This window comes from Aythya fuligula, chromosome 5, assembly GCF_009819795.1.
Source record: "Aythya fuligula isolate bAytFul2 chromosome 5, bAytFul2.pri, whole genome shotgun sequence".
Lineage (NCBI taxonomy): Eukaryota > Metazoa > Chordata > Aves > Anseriformes > Anatidae > Aythya > Aythya fuligula.
In genome coordinates this window covers 51745231-51762470 of record NC_045563.1, presented here as the reverse complement: position 1 = coordinate 51762470, position 17240 = coordinate 51745231, and the positions used below count along the sequence as shown (strand labels likewise).

Here is a 17240-nt window from a genome sequence, read left to right as displayed (position 1 = left end):
ATAAGGTGCGAGTTCTCTGAAAATGCACACAGCTCAAGATGATAAATAGCCTGCTACTCCTTGGTGGTAACACCAGTTTACAGTATGGTCATGCACACAGCAGCGTTCCTACCTTTTGTGTGATGTCTATATACAGTGCACCTCACTGCATTTCTAAAACAAAAAAACAAAAAAACAACTGCAGTAAGCAAGATGTAAACTGACAAGAGTATTAATGACTAATTTTAAGTGTGCACCAATGCTGTCTATGAGCGTAATACTTGTTGATCCAGAAGGTCTATTTCAATTCCATCTATTGACACAGCCAGTGTTGACCACCTGTATCCCTCGTATGGCTGCTCTAGGTTCTTATGGACCTGTTTTAGTCTTTACTTACTTAAATCCCAACACTGCTCACCATCGGCGAGACAGATGCAGTAGAAAGCTCAGTGTGTAGCTTGATCAGATCACTCGATTTGACCACAATACATTAGGAAACCAAGCTGTAAGCTGGATCCTCTATCCCAAGTAAGAGAAGTTTGTGCATATTACATTTCAAAACGTAACATTTGCCAAGTACTCCCAAGGTTTTATCAACCACTATGAACGTAAAGCAATCGGTAAAAAACAAAACAAAAAAGAATAAAACGCTGCCTCTCTTTGCATTTCTTTAGTTCGAGGAAAAGCCTTTTGCTTTAATATTTTTCTACCTCAGATGGAACTTCTTTCCATTTACTTACACCTACCTTACTAGGTTCTCCTCCCAAACATCTCTGTGAGAAGTCTCTGCAATTCATTAACTCAGTCCATGATGCTTGTGGTGGTGTATCAGACTTTACAGAAAGTGATCTGCCTCCTCACACTAGAGTTTATAGAGATGGATCTCCAGTCAACATTATCAGGCTTTTGAGTAGCCTTGGGAAGAGAATGAAATTTGATATGCTGTTGTCTCTGTTGGCCATCAGAAATTCAACACATTGACCCATTTTTAATGAAAATCTACCCAACAATAGCACTTGCTTATACCTCTTTGAGGCTTTCTAGATTAGTAGAAATTACTTGCAGTAAAACAGAGGTAAACATTTGCCTTAGAACTGTTCATCTTCAATTATATATAAAAATATTCAGGATCCTTTTATGAAGTAATAAAGTAGGTTAAAAAATATGTTGATGCCATAGTTTCCACCACTGCCATACTTACTCTTAATTTGCATCACTGAATGAAGAAACATTAAAAAGGAGCCAGGCATAGAAGTATTGAGATTTTTCCATGGATATATAGAAAATCATTATCTAAATCAAGGGTGTTAAAGGCTTTCTTGACTCCCAGCTCTGTTTGCTCCCAAAGAAAGGCTGCGGTTCCTCAAGCCTAATCTCCTTCAAATGGCACAGGACACACAGATTAGAGGAGACGCTGTGTTTTGTTCATAAACAATTTATTTTATTTCAAATATGTGCCCTTGTTGATTCAACAATGATGTCTGGAGAATCATGTCCTCCACCAAACAAAAAGAGAACTGATTTGGAAATCTTTCACCTGACTCATTTGCTGATGATACCTTGACACTGCCTCCCTGCTCCTTCTCAGCAGCTGAAAGTATGGCTCAGAGTGAGCATAAACTTGCACCTTACTCTGAAATGACCAGAAATACAGTGAACAAAGAACCAGTAAAAACAACCCTTCAGGGAGGCAGAGGGCTATGAATATATAGACAGATAGAAAACATCTTATTGGGATTTTTACTGATTTTTTTTTTTTCCTGCAAGTAAGTTTAAAAACCACTTTAACTTTAGTGTCCTGCTGTTTTCCCCTCCTCATTTCCTCCTCATCCCCCAACAGAAATAAACAATTCCGCAAATGCTAGATGTTCCTAACACCCCCCTCTTTTTTAATAAAAAAAAAAAAAAAAAAAACACAAACAAACAAACAAACCATTTGAAATTCTGTCCCTCTCCTTCCCAAAAAGCAGGCAATGTGGCATGGAGTAAACAGGACTGGACAAAGCATGAGTTTCACATGGATGAACTGCTGATTATCTCTTCTTACTATCTGGTATGGGTGTTTGCTTTGCATTTCTATTGATGTAGATTATAAGACATGAAGCAAGTTATTTTGGATGCTGATGCCAATCTGAGCATTAAGGAAAAAACTAATGATGCCTGGGTCCTGGCATAGGTGGTCATGGACTTATGGAAGTTCCTTGGTTTAATATTTACAAGGATGTTTTAAAATTATGGTCTGTGAAACATTTTCCGAAGATGCTCCTTTATCTGAGAAAAAAATAAAAGAACCCTTGATCCAAATCCCATCTCTTTTTAGAAGTCTTGTTAAAAATGTTGATTCATCAATTTATCTTAGCACACTTAAAAGCAGAATAGTGAATAATGACTTAAAAAAAAGAGAAACATGCTGATCTCTACGGAGACCGTCGCTCTTTTTTCATAAGTAAATGACACTGAATGGTGCGGATTCGATTCTTCGCTGGGGCAAACTCCGGCTGAAGTTTTAACGTTGACTCATACCATTTCATCGCCTTTTCAAACTCTTCCTATAAAGAAAGAACAAAGATTGCATTAAGTCAGATTAAAAGAGTGGACACTACCATTTTCTATTTCCTCCCTGTTCTGAGTAGTTAAGTGGCATGGTATACACAGAACTAACTGAACCATCCTGGTGGTTTAGTGGTTTTTACTTTTTTTCCTCCAAATAACCAGTACTTCTCCTCCAAATAACTTTTACTATAAGTCCAAGAGACTTATATGACCCAATTTTGCATAACCCATGGAAGGGAGTCAAATCACTGTTAAATATTACTGACCAATTCTCTTACCTTTTTCCTTTTAATAGTAGGTGTGTGCATTCTTACTGTGAAATAACCTTTAAAAAGCAGATTTCATCCAGAATTGACATAGATCAAAGCTTTGCACTCTTGTACCATGCAAAAATATCAACTTTGCTAAAAAGGTAACATTTTTAAGAACAAGCTTGAAATTAGTACAAAAAGATTACTCAAACTAAGGAAATTAAAAAAATCAACCTAATAATTTAAAATCTTACAGTAGCTAGACAATTTCAGTTGACAACCTGGACTCCAGAGTGGTAGTAAGAAGCATTCATGGTGTAGTAACATTTATTTTTATAGTACTGAAATCTAATTATCTATACCACCCCACTAGGTGTGGTACAGATATTTTTTGTTTATTAACCAGGAAAAAATGCCAACTTCCAATAACGTCTTAGAAGAAAAACATGAGAGGAGAAAAACAAAAACAAACAAACAAAATGTGGGTTTTTCAGTCACTTTCTACATTTTTTCCTCCTCTTTTCTCTTATAGGAACTGAGCTACTCCTATGACATATTTTTGGGACTGTGAATGAGAATTTATTTATTTTCCAAATCTACTAAAGGGAACCACTAAAAGAGCTTTCAAACAGATGCTGGACTTGGGTGCTTTTTCTCTTAAACAGCATATTCAGTATTTCCTAGGGCAAGACTATTGATGAACTACTGGTAAAGAGCTAAACCAACACTGTCATGTGAAAGCAGGCAGCACACTGCACAGCATTTCTAGACTTTGAATTTATTTTCTTTCTAAGTAAAAGAAGACAGAAGTATGGGCAGACTCCTGCTTCATACTTACAACTCCCAGGATCTCACTCTAAGCATTACCTCAACTTCAGTCATGTTCTGTTTCTTGGTAACTATTTGTACAGTCCAGGTAACATTCACCTCTAGCCACTTTATAAACACTAGCTAGATCAATGAGTCGTGATTTAAAAAAAGTGTATTTTAATACGGTTTCAACAGGAATTACATCGAATATCCCATATTAGGTTATGGGAGCACTGACAAACAAATGAAAACAAGAATCATATTTTTCCATTTTTAGATGTAGTTATTTCCTTGCTGTGATCTGATATGACTTTGAAGTTCTTTTAGATTTATTTCCCACAGCATTAGTTTCTATAACATCCATCTGAAGTTCTCAGTCCTTAAAATGGCCAACAGTTTCTGCTTTTTAAGGCAATTTGCTGAAAAGTCTTGCACATAAAGGAATGTTGACCTCTACAATGCTATACTATTAATTAACATGGTGTCTTTTACAACCTTGTTGCCAGGGTCAGCTCTCAAATACAGATGGCTAAATATGAAGAAAATAAACTAACTTTTCTTTATATCAGTGTAAGTTGATCCGGAAGATAAGTTTGTCCTGTTGCTAGTCATTTTATGTTATGAATGTGGCTTCATTGAGAAATCTCTCATAGCCAGGAGAATAAAGTTATTCTTAGGCCCTGTTCTAACTTGAAAGACATTCAAAACTCATGCATCAAACTTCTACTTCATTTCTTTCTACTGTGAGAAGTAATACCTTAATAGAATAAAGTCATTCCTTTCTTCAGTTTGTTTGCACTGTGTGTTTGATAGCACTGCGCATTCTGCTCTTTTCAACCCTGATTTCCCACAATACATGACCACCTGCTCAACTTTCCTTGTTATCTCTAAGATTCACTCAATCAGAAGAGTGAAACATTAAGGACAGATCTACAACAAGTACTAAAAACTGACAGGGGTACATAGGAACACGTGTAATTGAAAATATTTCTGAAGCAGACATAGATATTAGCTACGTTTCAGTTTAATGGTGTCTCTCTTACCTTTCAAATATACCGGCCCTGTTAAAGATGAGAATAAAACACGAAAGAAACAATCCTGCCTTTGTAATGTAGAAGGAATGAACATTTTGCATTTACAGGAAATACTGAAAGCTGACTTGCAGATTAGAATGTATAGGCAGTATGAAGAAATTTAAATGAAATCTGTAAACTATTTTGGGTGTTGACAATTCAGATACTGAAGTTAAACATCCCTTGTGTTTGTTCACTGCAGCAGCAAACTGTGTTTTACTAATTATGTTAAACTAAGCTCTCCAGGATAAAAACTCAGCTTGTCATTAATTTCCCAGTATTACAAAAATATCCTGTGTTTAGATGGGAAGACAACCAAAATTATCAACTGTTTGCTATTGTCTTAACAAAGCTTTGCAGACAGCATCCTGAAGCCAGCTTGTAAGAACACTGGCCTTCAAGAATTAAATGAGTAATAGAGAGCTTTGATGGTCTTAAAAAGTACATTAAAAAAATATATTCTCTTCCTGATCCCTCCCTTATTTTGTGAATGTTGATCTCTCAAAATTCCAACTTGTGGAAACAGGATTTGTATATAGACTTTACCAAAGACAAGACACAGACAGGGGACAGCACACTCACCATTGCTACGTAGACATTTGCCAGCGTGAAATGATTAACCACAAAGTGCGGTGCTATTTCCACTGCCATGGTAGCCACGATGATGGCATCATTCCAAAGCCTGGCATTGTGGAAGATGTTTGCTAGGCTTATTAGTGGTACATCCTGGAAGAGAAAGCGATAAACAGTGAGGTTCTTTCCACTGAAATAGTTTCAGGATCAGGAAGACAGAAGGCTCCACCACCTGGCCACTCCACTATCTGATCACTTTTCGAAGGTGATGAATTCGACTTATTTTACTATAAAAAGGGCATTTCAACCTGAGTTATAAACAAACAAACAAAAAACCCTCTTATAAACACATCTGCTCGCAAAAGTGATACACATGACCGTTGCATAGACAAGCGATTCGAAAACTAATCTCACATTAAATGTCCTAGTACATACATTTAATTTTTAGATGATGTTTTGTTAGTTTTCACCCAAAAGAAGAGATGCAGTCTAAGAGATGAGAGAAGCTGTTAGTCTTACCCCCCTCCTTCAGCTGTTGCATAGAAGGGGAAGGAATAGGAATAAAAAGGGAAAGCAGGGAAGTGAAAAAAAGGGTCTAACCATTAGCACAGCTGGCACACTGTTTTCTATCCTGCTTCTGGTACAGAATTCCTGTAGGATGCTGAGTAAAAGCTATAAATAAAGTTTTCTCAGGTAGTCACTGATGTTTTTATTTTCTGAATTTCTAGACTGTGACTGTGTCTGACTGACAAAATTGTGGAGCCCTGACAGCCATAACAAACTCTCTGGGAGCTTCACATCTACAAAGGACAAAATACTCCTCAGAAGCAAGTCTTAGATGCCCTCAACAGAAGAATAAAAAATTCTGTAGGTATTTGATCCCTGCCACAGTTTTGATACTATGCAGATACTGTGGAAGTGAGAATCACAAAAGAAGCCCACAGGAAAATTAATTATCTTTTATTTAGATGAGAAAAGGTGAGATGAAGTAGGGAGAGCACATAAAGCCAAGGAGAAGGATTAAACAAAATAGTAAATAGCAATTCATTCAGTGTTAACTCTCACTGAGTTCAAGTTGCAGCTAAATCTTTACAAACAAGACCCCCAGTTTTATCTGGAGGCATGGGGGCAACTTCAAAAGGACAAAAACAAAGCACAAATTTGGTGTGAGTCCATCCCAAGCAACACTGTATCACACCACTAGGAAACAGTCAGCAGTACCTACACCATAAAAGAAAGATAAGTAAATAAAATAAACAAGAGCATGTTGTGTTAGACCTTGGCTCCAACCTTGTTTTAAAAAGACAACGGCAAAAAGACAGAATTATAGGAGACAAAAGACACTCAGGATGTGGAGTAGGAATAGATCAACATTTCTTAGCTGAGGTATTTCTCCTGTTAATGGCTAAATATTCCTAATAATACGGAGTGCAAAACACTGTTGTCTGATTTTCAGAGAAGGATTTAAGACCAAGGTTCAAGAAGTGGTTTGTACTTTGCAGTGTTGCACAATTTGTTGTTCAGGTCCCAGAGTGAAATCTGCAATGTTGAGTTAGGGGCCAGTACTGCATTTACCAGTTTGTAAGGGAGAGCCTGGTGTCTAAGAACAGACATCCCTGCTCAGCATCTCATGGGGCAGGGTGAAGGGTATACAGAGCACTTCAGACAGCTGTAACATTAAACAGGAGACTGTCCCAAATACTGCCCTTTTGGCCTAAACCACAAAACTGCTGCACAAAGTCAGGCACTACTCAGCCAAAACACTTACACTTTAAGCATTTACATTATTCCTTTAGAACTCGCCACTTCCCCCCTTTAAAAACACAATGACAAGACATACTCCCCACATTTTAGGTTACAAGACTTGTACAGACAGAGGCTGACAAAGACTCAGTCCTACGTAACAGAGGGGAGTTCAAGCCTGTATTGCCCAGAGGAGTGTCAAACCCACTGAATTGCAGGAAATTCCTCTTTTGTAGTTGCCCACACTCAACATGTGGTGAGGGTCTTGAGGTTTCACCACAGCTAGCTGATGTCCAACACATTACAGACACTTGATGTGCACAATTCTGGCCTTAACAGTTTGTGAAAACTCCATATGGCTGTTACACAAGCAAAACGTGATTTCATCCCTGTAGCAGGCAGATGTGATGTGTACACACCTTCATGTGATGGGGTGCATAGTGCAGCGCTTGCCGTAAGCAGTCAATTGCCTTCTTTCCTTGGCCCTTCACCCTCCAGTACAGAGCAGCCATGCTAGAGAGGACCCACGAAGTCTGATTCTGGCAAAAGAAGAACACAAAACCCAGTCATGCAAACACCTGTAGTGAACAGACTCCTTGTCTTTCACTCTTTGAATTTACTTGATATACTGAGGGTGGAGGGTGTTACACTTAACAATGAACTATTCACTGGCTCCCCAGGAACGCAGTCACTGCACCAACCCTGTTGGAGTTTAAGAAGCATTTGGACTGTGCACTTAAGTCACATGGTCTGAATTTTTGGGTAGACCTTTGTGGTACCCAGAGTTGGACTCGATGATCCTTGTGGGTCCCTTCCAACTCAGGATATTCTATGATTCTGTTTCTATTCCAAAGCGTCAGAAGGAGTTTCTCTACCACATATGCAGCAGCCAGGTCAATGAGACTGCCATATGAAACACAAATTCCAAATGCAACATAATTTTCTTAAGGGAATAGCATCTTAATAGCTTTATACAGCAACAACAGTTTCAGCAGTCACAACAGCTTCTAACCAGCTGCCAGGTGCTGAGCATTCAGATGCATGCACGCATTACCCTGTATAAATCAACACTCTTAGCTAAGTTAGCTGACTGGACTCCTTGGAAAGAGAAAGGGTGCTGTGGGATGCAGCCCAGGGCAGACGCCTGAGCAGTCTCGCTGACCGAGCTTGTTGCCTCTAGTTGGCTGACTCCCACATCACGTGTCAGAAGGGAAAATACCATGCGCTTGAATTCTGTGGACTCAGACACTTTAAATGAATGTTTATGTTCACATATGCAATTAGATAAGTAGCCATCTTGATTTGTTTGATTAGCTCTTGTGAATAATGAATGAGACTGGTACACAGAAAAACTGCATTTTATTTCCAGCACTGCCAGCCTCAGTGAGAACTTAGTTTCTGGTCTGTCAGTACTAAATTTTCAGCTAATTTGGATAAAGCTTCTTGTCTGCAGGGGGAAGCATAGCTTGTAAAAGAAAAGTTGGCACATCTGAAATCAAAAGGAACTAAGATTTATAATGCAGGCATAAGAGTAACATCTTCACTTTTTGGGAACAACAAAGGTATACTGGCTTTAGTTTCAAAGCATAGTAAGTTCTTTTGATGGCTTTCTAGAATAGGCCAGGGGCACCAAGCTGTTTCGGTTGTACTCTTTTGTATGATAGTTTGGAACATCCTCCTTGCACTGTAAATACAGAACAACAATCCCTACATCCCTATCCACCTTGTACATCCTGGGAAAAATATGTTCCTAATCATCTCTCCAGCAAGAACAGGAACTGCAGCCTCACACATGGTGCTATACCTCTGCCTGAAGGCATCTGACACTTCAGTTCAACACTGCATAAGGTAAAAGGAAATAAGTAAGAAAGAGAGGAAGTCCTTGCCTGTCAGCTGCCTGCCTGCCAGAAGTGCAACTGGAAGAGTTGAGCCATGGCTTAACTCTGACTTTCTATAAGCTCCAAGCCAATGTTGTATCAACAGAAAGAGGATTAAGAACTGTTAAAATAATTTAATAAATATCAGCAGCTAGCAATACGGCTCAAAACAGGGCTGGAAATACACTGGGAATATGATATGCTTATGTTTTAGTAGAAAGGTAGGCAAGAGACCTGGCAGCGGGACTCGCATCTGTAAGAAGAGGATATAGCTCAAGAAAGTACCTGTGAGGGCCTTACAGAAGCTGAACAGACAAAAATCTTTGGTCCAAGTAGTACTGCATTCCTTAACTGGAATGTCAGTCATATAGTTTGAGACTGGATAAACTGCAGCCAGGCACCATTCTTTTTCTCACTTACACGTACCTTTTCCAAAGCTTTGGCTATTCGAGTACCAACTTGTTCTAATGACTGTGGTGAGTACTGGTCCTTGCCAAGATTCTGTAACACCTGTGAAAGAGGAAAAACACGTCCTGAGAGGATGGAACCTGATAAGAGATGCCCTTCACTTGTCTGCTTGTTTGCTGCTTTTTTACCCAGCCTTTTACAAATGCCCTAACTTGTTCCATCCCAAACATCACTGTATATCTTGAGTTAATACTATCTGTATCATCATGTAGCTTTTTAATTCCATGCTGCTGTATACTAGGAATGCTAGAAATTTATGTGTTCTTCATTGATTTTTTCTTCTATTAATTCATCAATACAGAGGCACTACTGGTGTTTTAGGATTTCCCTCAGCCCAAATCACAGAAGGCTAGGAAAACAGTCTGGTAAAATATTAGTTGTGTTGTTCTTATAGTTTTATCCAGGTGTTCACTCACTGAAGATACTTTCAGAGACAGGGCACCGAAGTAAATGTACCTCGAATCTGCCATGGTTTGGTCATTTTTGTGTGAGAACCTTCACCTGTGGCATACCTCTTTAAGTTGACTTTCTCCAGTGTAATGCAAGCTTGCTCGACTCGAGACACCTTGCAGGTGGTCCAAAGTATGCATACTGGCTGGTAGATTAGGGTTGCAAAGGGGCTCCATGGCTGGTTCTTGCAGCTGCGTTGCAAAATCGATGTGTTCTGTAATGCTACAAAGGTAATGAACTGAATCAGTCGGGAGAAGAAAGGCAAGAGTCATCACAAAGTTCCCTAGTGAGTATAAGCTGCCTAGAATCTGGCAGAATCTCCTTTGAGTAGCTTAAGAAGCAAGAGAAACTGGATCTTCAGTCTGCCGTTGCGCTTTTCTTTACAAGTGGAATAATGAAATACCACATAATGTTTTCAAACTTCTTTGAAATTCTGATAGCTCTTAAAGAATTTTCAGTTAATATATACTTGAGGCCATACAGCTGTCTTGCTTTGTGTGAGTGACTTACGGTCCACATATAAGATACTTACTCAATGTTTTTAGCAGAAACAGCAAGCCATGTGCTGGCCACAGTTGTAAGCTCTACCCTACGGAGTTTCAGGCATTCATCAGGACTTGGCCAGCCAAGGCTACGATAGTCACGCTTTTTTCCTAGAGAAAGGGGGAAAAAAAAAATCCAAAAAGTAAGAGAAATTCTCTTGAAGAAAAAAGACATTCTGCTTTAGTACAATGATTTACGAACTACTTCACAGCAGCAGATACATTCCATACATTACAAAAGTCACAGTCCTGCAGCCAGATTTCTTTAAGAACAATCCCCAAACTAAATACACTAAACAAAACTCACTGGATTCAAAGACAGAACTGGATCCTATGGAAGACAGATTTGGAGGTCTCAAAAAAATGTTTTATTATAATTTTTCAATAGCTACAGATTAAGAACAATCACCGTTCTTGTTTACACAATGTCTCTACTTAGATGTCCTTAAAGAAAGTTCGTAAGTGAGTCATCATTTATGTTCTACACCTACAGTAAGAACTAATAGAAGCTGGTAACTCCATCTTCTGACAATTTCAGGTGAAATATACTGCCATTTCTTATCACTGAATATTAGGACAGCCACTAGTTTATATTGCATTCTTCCACTCAACACAGCAACATTTCTGAAAACTAGTAAGCGATTACACATTTTCAGATTTGATCCAAACCCTACTGAAATCTTTTCCTTATGAGTGTGGATATGGTACCAGATCCTACAAACCTGGATCCTACATGTTAAATGCTAGGAAACATTTTTCTCTTGCATCAGAAACATCTGAACTGTTTTGAAGGTAAGAAAGATTCACTGTAGCCATAAATCTGCAGAGTGGGAGGCCAAGTTCAACAACGTGCAGCTGTCTCACCAGGTACACATACAGTATTCCAGTACCTATTTGTGCTTACCTACATTTCTGACCATTTGGATGCAAATCCTATTTACTTCAGAGGAAGTGTTTCACCACAATCTTGCAAAATAATGACAAAGCCTGCATTGCCACGTCTTTAGTAAAACGTTCTGACTAAAGGAAAACTAATTTTGTGAAACACTGGGAAACCTCAGGAGGAAAAGATCCTTTCTTGTCATCAGCACCTTGCACTATCTGATTACGAGTTAACTATCTGCATGAATGGCAAAAGATAGTGAGAGGTATGGAAATGCTACACAGGGATAGGTAAGTAATCAAAGCACTAGTTAGATACAGGACAGATAGCTTCATTTCCCTGTTCTCCTAGGAACTCCCCAGGAAACCTCCAATGTGTTACTTAAACTTTCAGTGATTTAGTTCTCGTGAAGAAGATGTCAGCAGACCTTGCCTCTCAGGAGCGCTAGGAAGTTAATGACTTTACAGCTGAGGGATGCTATATAATAAACCCATAAAAGTAGCTCGGGGAGAAAAAATACACTGAGGAGAGGAAAGGTGTGTGTTCACAAATGATAGTTTGTTTTCATGTAATCTTCTCTATTTAAATATTTAATTCAACAACTTACCTTTGTCAGATGCTTAAAAAGGAGCATGTTAAAGATTTAATGTAAAAGACTTCAAAATGTGAACTCACATTCTAGGTCAACAAATTGTCAATGACTAAAATGGATCGGAGAACACATTTTTGCTTGCACATCAACCCTACAGCATTAAGATTTTACATCCTTTGAAATCAAGGTAAAATGAGAAGTATGGGGGAACCATTATTTTGGCTCTTCTAGCATCATTAGGTTCCACAAGTTCCAAATTTTATTCTAAGTAACCATGTGCTGATGATTTCTACCCACCTGAATAGACCAATGGAACTAGCATGCATTATCTTAACAGCTCTCCTCTCTGGTACCTGTTACTTAAGTTGCAAAACCCCCACCTCTCTCTGCAAACCTCCTCACCTACGCTGGTACAAAACTGTGCTCTTCTGTAGCTCCAGTCTTCTGGAAGACAGCACCTAAATTTTCTCTTCTAATATCACCAAATGAATCACAGCAGGATGTAAAGCTTTATATTATTTCTACTAGACCAAGTTCTCTGCTGTTTGGTTTTGAATTGCCTTTTTTTTTATATATTTATATTTTGTTATATTTAATTAATTCAAGCTATCACCCTGTATTTGTCCCTGAAGGTCTCTCTCATCTGGTAAATAAAGCAACTTTACTGCCCATTCAGTTTTAAAGGAAAAAGTCATCCCTTCCACCACCACCCTCTTGCTACTTCTACTGACATTATCCACGTCTTCCATTCTCGCCTTTTATCACTTCATCCCCAGAAGTTCTGGCAATTAACATTTTTCATTCAGCCAATAAAGTTATGCTGTGCATCATGAAGAAGGTGGTGATGGAAGAGATTTCTTAAAATCCCATATTCCCATCTAGAAGGTTTATTTCACTATGTAGTATTTGTGATGCATATGTATGATAATAAACCAGTGTAATATAAAAGCTGCAAAGAAATAAACCACAATATTCCAAAAGGTGCAAAGGACAGCTTTCTCTAGTTGCAGCAGGTTACCTATTGGTCCAGGAGAAGGTATCTTTGGTCCACTGATCTCCAGGGCAGTTTGGTAGAAATTTTCATTTTCTCCGTTAATCCCCTCTTCTCCGTGTCTCCTGACTGGCTCCTGGAGATCCAAGCTATCAGCTTTTGGTTTCTTTAAACGTTTGACCTGAAAAGTGATCTACCAAAAGGACAATATTGTCCAGGTTAACATTAAGAAGCAGCATGAACATTATCAGCTACAATACGCTACCTGTTTTAGCCCAAAGATTCAATTCTGAAGATGTTACAGGATGAGATTTCTTTCCCTTCCCATCTCACACCACACACACACAGTACACAACTACTACCTCTAACATAACAGAAAAGAATTTAACTGCTGGAGAAGTGAAACACATTTTTCATTATATACTTTATTTGTAACATGATGACAACAGGTACTGCGCCATCTTCATGCTAACCAGAACTTTTGGTTAAAAACCTGCTGCCTTTGCAACTAAAAGCAATAAGTTTGAAGGCACCCAGCATCATTCAACACCTAATCTCTTGCTGTTGATAATTAACACCAATGACATCAGTTTTAGTGATGTGGAAGCCTCTCCTTTAAGAGAGATTGAAACTACTTGTTCATTTCACTCAAACCATCTCTCTTAGACCCACAGATGAAAATCATGAAGATTCTATCTAAACCAGTGCTAAAACCCACAAACTGTCCTAGCCTTTCCCTGCACATCAGTAAGTTGGTGCAAGATTTTTACAAAATGATCCGAACTTACCCATTCGGCTTCGTCATCATCACCACAGTCCCCAAAACAGGAGCTAGCCAGTCCATCCTGAGCTCCCTTTTTTAGGACACGGATTCCCTGCAAGTCCATCCGACGACCTTTTACCTCCAGCGCCCCTTCAAAAGCTTCCTGAGGCCATGAGTTTTCAAACTCATCCACCAAAGCCAGCATCTCTTCAGACATATGATCATCATCTAAACCCTCCACTCCTTCTGAATCATTGCTTTCTGGAGTAACTGTGTCTAAAATGGAAAACCACAGAAATGTCAAAAATTCTTTACTTACTGCATCTGTGAATTGTACAAAAAAAGTTTCTTTTTTTTTTTTTTCCTTTTTTTCTGTGACCTCACTCTTCCACTCGCATTAACTGAATACTCACTGCATGCTGCAAAACCAGAATGGGACTGGAGAATGCAGACTTGCCCAATGCAAAAAAGCACCAACCATTGCTTCAAAAATTAACACCTCTAGAGCACTTCCACCAGTCTCCTTTCCGACCAAAGTTGTGCCCACTCAAGGGTGACTTTTCAAAGATGAATTTTCTAGGCATATATGCATTGAACACTGACTAATGCTCTCTGTACCTTAACCACAGAGACTGAGTTCCCTCACTACTGCCTGGCACAGCTGATAGAGAATTTACTAAGGTACAACCAACATGTCTTTGTAGAATCTTAACCTCTTATTTCATGCATTTTTATGCCAGGCTTGGATAAGAACAGTGAACAGAATGAAGTTTTAAGGGTTATTTTTCACTTGAGAAGAAATGTAGCTTTCTTCAAGGAAGGAAAGCAGCTCTTTGAAAAATCTAGAAACTGATTCATCTGTCAGTACCAATTTTGTTACGCTGACTTACTTTCCAGTCTCAGGATGGAGGGATCCCTTGCTGAACTCTGAGTAAGGACTTCTGGATCTTCTGTACCTCCCTCAGAGTGTCCTTCTGCCACTGCTGTGACTGACTCATGGTGCTCAAAGTATTTCTCCTTGTCATGACTGCCATCTAGATTTTTCTCATGACAGTGACCTGAAAGAGAGGAATTTATTGATATACCACATAAAACTGCTCCTTTTAGACACGAGGTGCAGAAACTACAATCTTCTGGTTTTCTACATACAGAGTAACAGTACAATTCCACAAGGTACCAAGGACATTGCTGAGAAAAAACAAAACCAAAAAACCTGTTCTGTCTCTTCACAAGGCAGATCACCTAAAACAGTTACTGATAATGCAGTTAGGTATACACTGTGAGTTACCAATGAAAGAAAACTCAGGTATCTTTTGACAGGAGGTGGCACAGTACCTTGGAAATCATTCTATGTTGGTAGCAATTCCAGTGAGTGTTCCCAAAGCATATTTTCAGTGACACTGGACCATACATGGGGGTTGCCTGCTGTATGAACCTCGCTAGATACTATAATGCTCACGGTGCTTATGTTCACCTTGTCAGCCTTCCAGGTGGGGTTTTGAAAGAGCCGAGCCCCCCGTGACTCCCCTAGAGCTCCACAGATACCAAAACCCGCATTCCCCACATGCTGCGAGGGGCAGGGAGGTGCCCCTTACTTTGTGGCACAACTACAGAGCTGACACACAGAGCAGGGCCCTGTCTGCAGCCTCCGTCTGTCACTGAGGAGGAGAACAGATATTCTGTGCACCGAGCTGTTGCTGCTTGAAAATCCCTCCTTCCTCCTTTCCATCACCTGTGAGTGAAAATAGCTTCTGTACACAAGTGAATTAAGAAGCACATAGCGAATCAAAGAGAGATTAAACTAAATGGAAGATTATCAAGTGTGTTCCCCAGTCTACCCTTACGAGCGCTAACCCCATTGCTCGATTCATACGGAAAGCGTTATTTTTCCAGCTGGCAGCGTGTACCACAAAGAATATGAATGAAGATCAGTGACTCCTTTTTCCTCCACCCAGTGATCCCATGCTCTAGAAGAATGCTTTTAGGCTTCACTCTTTATCAGGCCGGGATGCAGAGAGGCTGGCTGTAACTCTCAGGTAGGTGTCACCCATTCCACCGCTTCCCAGCAGCACCGAGCTGCAGCTTCTTACTGCATGCTCTGTACTTCTGCAGCTGCCAACACTCGGGTGACACCTCGGGAGGAGAAACAGACCGGTATATTCGCGGGGTTATTAGCAAACACAAATATATTCACCTGTACTCATAAATCCTCCGTGAAAACTATTTCTTGCCTTACCTTTTCTGCTATATATAAAAAGTCAAACACGGCTATTAGATGAGTAAACGTTCAAAACAGAAGCTGTTAACTTCAGAAACTGTCCTAACATCTGCCATACAATTATACTCTGCCTTTCCTACTTATTCTATTAGTCAGTGTCTCTTTCTTTAATCCTCTCCTTACCTCCCCCCCCGTGCTGTCAATAAAAAATTAATTGGTTTCATTAAAAAAAAAAATCTCTCTTCAATATATGGAGATCCTCATGATTAATTCATGAAGAATGGTGTGCACAGAACCCTGAAGATGAAACTGGTCCTCCTGCCTGACATCAAAACCAGCCTGATTTTGATGCAAGTCAGGTGCTTCCCAGCAACGCGATGACCACCATTCCCTCTGCTGAAGGTCAGCTCATCACTGAGGTGTGTGTATGTGTGTGTGAGGGGGGCAGCAAAGGGGCTGAAATACAGTCAACTGTTTTTAATTGAGATAAAAACACCAAAATGAGAAAAAAAGCTGGAAATAGCAAGCAGGAGGAAAAAAAAAAATGATGCAGACACTTAAAATTCTACTTAAGACTAACCTTGTTAATATTAATTTACAAACACTGACAGCTAAAAACAGATGATGGGAGTGCTGGCTTTCTTGGGATCTGAGAGCTGCTATATATAGAAACCTGAGTGGCCTCATTTTTCCAAATTACTGCTTCCAGTTGCCTGATGTCACAGGAGGGAAAAAAAAAAAAAAAAAAAAAAAAGCGGGTTGAAAAGACAATGGAAGTTTAAGATCTCTGATGTGCTTACCATGAATCTGGTGGTACCAAAACATCGCAAGTCAGAATTTTACAGCTTGTATCAGCTGCGTGCCTGGAGAACAACTGGGAAGAACACCAGGTACGAGTGTCAGAGCAAGGGAACAACGCAGCCCGAGACTCCAGGAACATTCCCTGGCGGCAAAGCATTGCTTGCGTCACTTCAACACTTGGTGCACACTAGCTGTGTGAAGGACAACAGCAACTGCAACCCTAGAAATGCTCAGTTAAATAGCATCTATAGATGATCAGCCTCTGCTCTACCTTGGGTATTACAAGGCCTGGTTACTTTGGTCCAGTCAATGGAACAAAGATGCTAGAGACAGGACACAACACGCATTTGGCTTTCTGCACTTTTACTCAACTGAAGGAAATGAGACAAATAAATAGTTTGTGCCTGTTTAATATAAAAACTGGAAGGAAAAAGTGAGAAAAGTTCCTAAGCTATACAGCATATCCATTGGTTAGAAAAAACAAATACAGACTCTACACTGAAGCCTGGGGTTTCTAAAGATGGAAAGCAGAAAACTCTATTATATACATGTATTAAAAGGTCTCTACCTCTCACATCATTTGAGCCTGTAATTTTTTGGGCCAATGTGAAAGCACTTGGCCAGCACCACCACAACACAGAGTCATTGAACGGTTTGGGTTGGAAGGGACCTT

At 39.5% G+C, this 17240-nt stretch overlaps 1 protein-coding gene across 1 annotated transcript in view; it reads right to left on the bottom strand.

The window, feature by feature from the left end:
* Window positions 1-1726: 1726 nt before the first annotated feature.
* Window positions 1727-17240, bottom strand: part of TTC17 (tetratricopeptide repeat domain 17) — a 54657-nt gene continuing 39143 nt past the window's right edge. Inside the window, exons 17-25 of the mRNA XM_032188045.1 lie at window positions 14439-14606; window positions 13574-13824; window positions 12813-12978; window positions 10310-10430; window positions 9840-9999; window positions 9286-9369; window positions 7402-7521; window positions 5249-5392; window positions 1727-2528 (exon numbers count right to left, since the gene is read on the bottom strand). Coding sequence (XP_032043936.1) covers window positions 2397-2528; window positions 5249-5392; window positions 7402-7521; window positions 9286-9369; window positions 9840-9999; window positions 10310-10430; window positions 12813-12978; window positions 13574-13824; window positions 14439-14606 — 1346 coding nt within the window. The 3' untranslated portion in view covers window positions 1727-2396. The remainder of the gene's footprint in view (window positions 2529-5248; window positions 5393-7401; window positions 7522-9285; window positions 9370-9839; window positions 10000-10309; window positions 10431-12812; window positions 12979-13573; window positions 13825-14438; window positions 14607-17240) is intronic.